This window comes from Rousettus aegyptiacus, unplaced genomic scaffold, assembly GCF_014176215.1.
Source record: "Rousettus aegyptiacus isolate mRouAeg1 unplaced genomic scaffold, mRouAeg1.p scaffold_m13_p_15, whole genome shotgun sequence".
Lineage (NCBI taxonomy): Eukaryota > Metazoa > Chordata > Mammalia > Chiroptera > Pteropodidae > Rousettus > Rousettus aegyptiacus.
Window position 1 is genome coordinate 1,146,803 of NW_023416290.1, and position 6,400 is coordinate 1,153,202.

A 6,400-nucleotide genomic window follows, 5' to 3' on the forward strand; every position below is an offset into this window, starting at 1 on the left:
GGTCATGTCCTGATCAGTTGACAAAAACACTAAGGCCAGGGGCTCATGGGAACCTAATCCTGCATTACCCCCGGCGCAGTGGGTCTGGTGTCCTAATACAGTGTTCACGGCAGCTTTATAGAACGAAGCTACCACGAGTAACGAGAATCAACTGTGTGTGTGCACATCCACCTGTAAAATACGTAATACACCAACAAGCCAACAGACGTGTTCACAGGTGTTCAGTCAGCTGCGTAGCACAAACGTTCGAAGCCAGAAATGACCTCGGAGATTTCGTTCAGGGCCTTCATGTTATACGTGCACAAACTGAGATCCAGGTCAACGTGTGTGGTAAGATCACAGTCAGTGACAAAGCCAGTCTGTTCCGCAGGTGTTCAGACCTCCAGGCCCCCCGAGCGGCTCCCAGTTCCTAGGAACGTCAGGAAACTCAGGTGTTACCACTGTTCCTTTTTTAAATATATATATTTCTTTGATTCTCATAATAAGCCTATGAGGGAAAGTAACGAAAAACAGCAAGGTTCCAGGATTCTGACCCCAGTCGCTGTGTCGTCTCCGACTGCAGGACATGGGTAGCTGTGGCTCCTCGAGAAACTCATGCAGCAGATGTAGTCAGTCACGCTGGGGAGAGCACAGCATCTCCTCCTCCCCCGTCCTGCCTGTGGCGGGAGGTGGGGCACAGCGCGCCGGGCGCCTCACGTCCATCGTGGCGACGGTCATCTGCGTGGGCATGTGGGGAAGGAGCACACGAGTCACTGTGTTAAGTGAGGTCCCCACTTCACATGCACCGTCATGCTTCATCCGAGCCTCTCCGAAACTGAGGCCGGCATCGCCCGCGAAGAGGAAATTCCTCCAGATGCTGCCGAGCGCGCGCGTCCGCAGACGGGCTGTGGTGGCCGTGGGACGGAGGGGGAGACGCGGGTTCTCCCACAGGCTCCCCCGGGCCTGTGCGGGAGGAAGCCACACTGTCCACAGTGCTTTTATGGGGTTCTAGTAATAGTTTTCATTAAAAAATAAATATTTAAAATTTCATCTCCATAAAGTAAATAAGTAAATATTTTAATAGCAAAGCCAAGAGTCCCAAGCACCAAATCTACTAATCCAGAGGGTGTGAGGGCCAACAGGGCGAGAGTCCTCGGCAGGGGCAAACACGCAGCCCAGCCCAGCACCGTGGGCCAGACGCCAGGCCAAGGCCACTCCGGGCACATCGGGAAGCTCGCCCTGGTGACACTCACGCACGCGGGCTCAACAGGCTCACGCCGCTGTCTGGTGGTGACCGTTGCCCTCGTGTATTAATCAAAAGACGCCACTGTCCTTGATCATGATTTCACTACCAACTCTTTGCAACTGCTTCTTGCAGAATGACGGTGGGAGCTCCGAGGGAGGAGAGTGTGGAGGAACAGGGCACGAAGGTCAAGGGAGAGGACCCACGGGCAGACCCACGTGCAGCGCGGCTCCCGGCCCGGCTAGCAGGGCCGCGTGGCCCGGAGGCACCGCCCGGCCATCCCTCGCGGTCAGCATGGCTCCCTCTGCCGAGGCCGGGGAAGAGGTGCTGACAGTTGAAGTCGAAGAAGAGCCTCGGCAGTAAAGGGCTGCGTGTCCCGATGTACTCAGAGGTGGACCAGGCCCCCAGCCTGCTGACACGAACCATCGAGAAGCCCCAGGCAGCCCCTAGCCGCGTGTCCGAGGGCGCGCCCCGTGCCGGTGACGAGGGTTAGCTGTGCTGCGCGCAGCAGTGCTCCCGATGGCACGTGGTAGGTTTTCCGTCATCAGTTTGTTCTTAATGACATTTCTCTCCACTCTCCAACTAGCCGGGTCTTGGCTCTGACCCACCGGCCTTTCCTCTTCAGTTGCGTGCGTGTTAATGTCTTCCACGGCACTGTTCGCGCCAGCTCTCAGTAGAGGAGAGTATGAGACTAATCCGGAGTCAAAAGTCAGGTGGCTGCCACTCGGATGTGACGAGGTGTCACTGAGGGGCCCAGCTGCGGGGCCTGCAGAGCGCCGATGCCGAAGAGCCCCGGGCCAGGCCGTCGGCAGCCCGGCAGCCCTGGGGAGGCTCGGCGCAGCGGACCCTGTAGCAGCCACGCCCTGGGGCGCAGAAACCAACGTCCCCACTTTCCCTCGTGCCAGCCTGAAGGGCCCAGCAGACGCCGACAGGAGGCCTCACACGTCCCCGTCGCCACAGAGGCTGACAGGACGCAGCGCCTTTCTAGTCTCAGACTAAAACCGAGGAGTAACCGGTCAGGAGGTCTCCCGTGGTCCAGCGTCGCCAAGCCCGTCCTCTCTCTCAGAGCTAATGACCCCGCTGCCTCAGTGCTCACGCCGCAACGCCTCGTGTTCAACCCAGATAAACGCTGGCTCCTCGCCTACGGTGGCTCTAATCACTAGTCGCCCGGCTCAGTCTTTCTAAAACACCACTGGCTTCGCCCCTTCGAGCTACTGTGATGACGCACCACACACTGGGCGGCTTCTGCGTGGCAGAACTCGGGCCCTCACAGCCCTGGAGGAGGGACATCCAGGACCTGAGGGCCCCGCCCTGGTCCGCACACAGCAGGCTCTTTCCCCCTGCGTTCTCGCAGGTTCAAGGGGCAAGGGGTCCCGCCAGAGCCTTTTTGAGAGGACCACGGGTCCTATTCGTGGGGGCAGAGCACCTCCCAAAGCCCCCCCCCCCAGTGGTATCATCTTTAGGGGTTAGGATCTCCATTTATGAATTTGGGGAGGGTGACTTTCGACCACGTGGCTTGTTTGCTCAGGGGCCCACGTGTCTCCCCCACCGATTACATGCTGCTTGCCCTGACTTCATCAGCACCACCCCACCAGACCCTCTGTGGAAGTCGGTCTTTCTGCTTTTTCAGGAACCGCCACCTACTAGGTCTGCGGCTGGCCCTGGTCTGACATCAGCTCCTCTGCATTCGTCAGTGCCGCCTGCCACAGTATGGAGCATTGTCCCTTCTCGGTCACTTACCTCTTTCCTATGGTCAAAGCCTCTGCCGACTGCCTCTAAAAACACCAACCCATGATGGGTCTAATTGCGAGATCGTCTTTTGCACTTCAGGAAGTACCACGTGGAAACGCGCTGTTGTTCTCTGACTTCTCACTTGGAAGTCATAACCAGACAAAGACCAGCTCTTATGCTTTGTTTGTACAAAGACAGAAAGCCCATTTTTTTAAAGGGAGAGAGCATATTAAAAGGCAGTTTATGGAAACGTAATAAAAATAAATAGGTAATTGTCATAGAAGAGATGCTTGACTTCCTTGTGCTCACAGCGACACCGATCAGAACGATACTGGGATACCACCTGACGCGTCAGGGCAGGACGTACCTGAGAGTGCGCCTGAGCCCGCTCGCTGGCTGCCGTGGGAGCTGGAGCCGTGGCCGGCGTTGCCCGAGAACTCAGTGCTGCGCCGGCCGCATCTCCCGGGGGGACCCGCAGCAGGCCCGCGAGGGGCAGCGCACTGTTTGAAGCACAGAGGAACCGGCGCAACTCTGGCGTCTACACTGGGGAAATGGATAAAAAAATGTGGCATGTGTGGGGCATGGATGTGTTTTTAAGATAAAATTCTATCTGCCTATTAGAAGTCATAAATCAGATTTACACATAACAACAGAGATAGGTCCTTTTTAAAAAAACGAGTGGATTTTTTTAAATGAGAAGAGAGAATGAGCTCTTCAGTAACACCATGCATGTAGCTTTTTATAAGGTTTCTCAGGTAACAACTGTCAGGAACAAACCAGTGGCCCAACAGAGCAAAGTCCATGCACTTGCTGCAACAGGGAGGCCACTCTCCAGAGGAAACATGGCTGTCCCATGTTCACAGGACATGGGGGGAGGTAGAGGCTTGGCAGGAGACTCACACCGGAGGGCTCACCCAGGGCAGGACTGTTGTGAGGACGTGATGTCAGACCGCGGCCAGCCGCAGACCTAGTCTGGGGTCCTGTCTCCTTGGAAACCACTTAGTGGAGACAGACATCACTGTGTGTCCAGAAGCCCCTCTTCCCGAAGGTGTGCAGCCGCCGCCACTCTGTCAGGATGACTCGGCCTCCAGACCAAGTAGAGGGTTCCACACAGTGAAATTTCTGACAGTCTGTGAGTTTAGAGAACAGTTTCCCAGCACTGTGTCCTTTCGTTGTTGACAAAAGCAGTGTTTGCAGGTTCCCAGTTTAAACCACGTGCGAAACACTATGTTTTTCAAAAGTATTTGTGTGTCTGAGAAATTATGTTAAACACATTAGATGGTGACTAGGGGGACAGGAAGTAGGCGTGGTGGGCACAGGTGATGTGTGAAAAATTGTAGTCAGGGTCATCAGCTAACGAGACACCGTGCCATGGACTGAGAAGCATAACTAACGCGAGCCGTGCGCCTGGGTCCAGTGTTGTGTCTAGTGACAAGCTTGGGGAGCGGCGAGAGCCCCAGGAACGCCAGGATCTTCCCTCTCACCAGCAGCCACTGTAGACACGGCTGCTACTCCACCTGCCACCTGCGCCCGACCTGCCCCCGAGGCTTTCTTCGGCACGTGGGCAGGCCTGCGCCTGACCTCTACAGACACCGCTAAGCAAGCTGGTGCTACAGACGGGACTGTGTGCCCCTCAAACCCCCACGCGGGAGCCCAGAGCACCAGTGTGACGCCAGCTGCCTTTAGTTGGCTGAAGTTAACTCGATGTCCTGTATTTTAGTTGGCTAAATTTGGCGACCATACACACACAGCGTGCCAAAAATAAATAAAATCTTCCATTATCTGAAAGAGAGAACTTTGACCTTGAAATTACTTTAAAGTGTATAACTACCAAACGTTGCATCTGAGTGAGCTGAAGGCTTTGCGGAGGCGCTGGCCCTTCTGCAGGCTCTAGGAACCGTCATCGGCATAACACTGGTACTAAAACGATAGACGTGGACTCTGCCCTGCAGTGACCCGTTAGAGACAAGCGGCCGCGCCGAACGCCAGCGGGAGAAGCGTCTGTAACTCTGCGATTGGGCCTATGCTATATGATAATTTACCTTCTTGTGGGGAATTTTTAAAATCTTTGGAAGATATTAATCTTTACACTGCTCTGGAATTTATTATATCTACTCAGACCAAAGAGACTTGAGATTCATGTTTTAAGTACCTTTCCATACACTGTAGTAAAACTTGATGTTTTCCTCTCTGAGTTTGATGACTGGCTGCATTTTTCCTGCTATTAATTTCCGTGGCTAGAAGCGATGGTGCAAAGGTCAAATAAATGTGCATCGTTAAGCGCTACGACCTGACACTTCTAGACAACGAGTCCCTCGGGTGAGGGAAGTGAGGCACGGGAAAGGCCACAGCCCCTCTTAGAGCCGCTCTGCACGTGACGGCGCTGCAGCAGGGCGTGCGGCCTCCGCCTGGAATGCTCAGCGGAGCAGGTGCAGACGGCGGAGCAGGTGCAGACGGCGGAGCAGGTGCAGATGGCGGAGAGGTGCAGACGGCACGCTCAGGCCTGCTGGAGGGCTCAGGAGCAGGCCCCAGCGTCCGGCTTCAAGTCGGCCACTCTGTGGTTCACGCCAGACTCAACTTGACAGGGAATGCCGAGATTCCTACTCCAAGCCCCACGGCACGGATCACAAAGTGGTCCCGTGTCTGTGACCACCACAAGGTAGGGCGAAGCCCAGGGATGAAGACCCCGCAGTGTTCTCAAACGGAGATCCGGGACCAGCGTGGAAGAAGTAGCATCCGCCTGAAAAAGGACTCTCAAATACATTCTCCAAGATGTCACAGGGCAAAACGACGGTCAAGTCCGCATGCGAGGACTCCATTTATATTCCAAGTCGGAGAGGAAGTTTCCAGACTTAGCCCGTCCTTTGGAAAGGGACCACCCCCAGGTTTCGCTGAAACAGGAACGTGGGTGAGGGGCACAGCGGGCAGCGATGACTCCGTCTGTAAGAGTGTGAAGCGATTCCGTCGGGAAGCGAAAGGGTCGTGGCAGCGCGTGTGGCAGCAGGCCATCCCGCGTGCCGACTCCAGCCGCTGACTGTCCTGTCTGGATGATCTGCTTTCTCTGTGTCCTAGAACCCTGAGTGACCTTCAGCCTCCGCATCTGCTAGGGGGCGCCCACTGACCGCCACCTTCTCCTCCAGGCTCTGGGGGAGCAGCAGTGAACAAAGGAAACCCGAAGCCTCGGTTTCCTGGAACTTACACGCAAGTTAAGAGGACAGGACAAGTAAGTCAGCCCCGCACAGGGGAGGGGGTGGAAGGGGCCGGGGACGGAGGTGCAGTTTTAACCAGGGTGAGCAGTGGAGGCATCACTGGGGGCGGGGGGAGCAGCGAGGAGCCCCCAAGGGTGCCGCAGAAAGTTGTCAGGTGCCGGTGGCCAGTGCTTTCGTGGCACTGCGGCGAGCTGGAGAGTGGGCTCTCACTGCACCCTGGGTGCGTGGGCCTGAGACG

The 6,400-nt window shown here is 56.0% G+C and overlaps 1 protein-coding gene across 1 annotated transcript in view; it reads left to right on the forward strand.

Moving 5' to 3' along the window:
• Positions 1-1,585, forward strand: part of CNGB3 (cyclic nucleotide gated channel subunit beta 3) — an 80,398-nt gene extending 78,813 nt beyond the window's left edge. The window contains exon 17 of the mRNA XM_016153160.2: positions 1,358-1,585. Coding sequence (XP_016008646.2) covers positions 1,358-1,585 — 228 coding nt within the window. The remainder of the gene's footprint in view (positions 1-1,357) is intronic.
• The last annotated feature ends 4,815 nt before the right edge of the window (positions 1,586-6,400 follow it).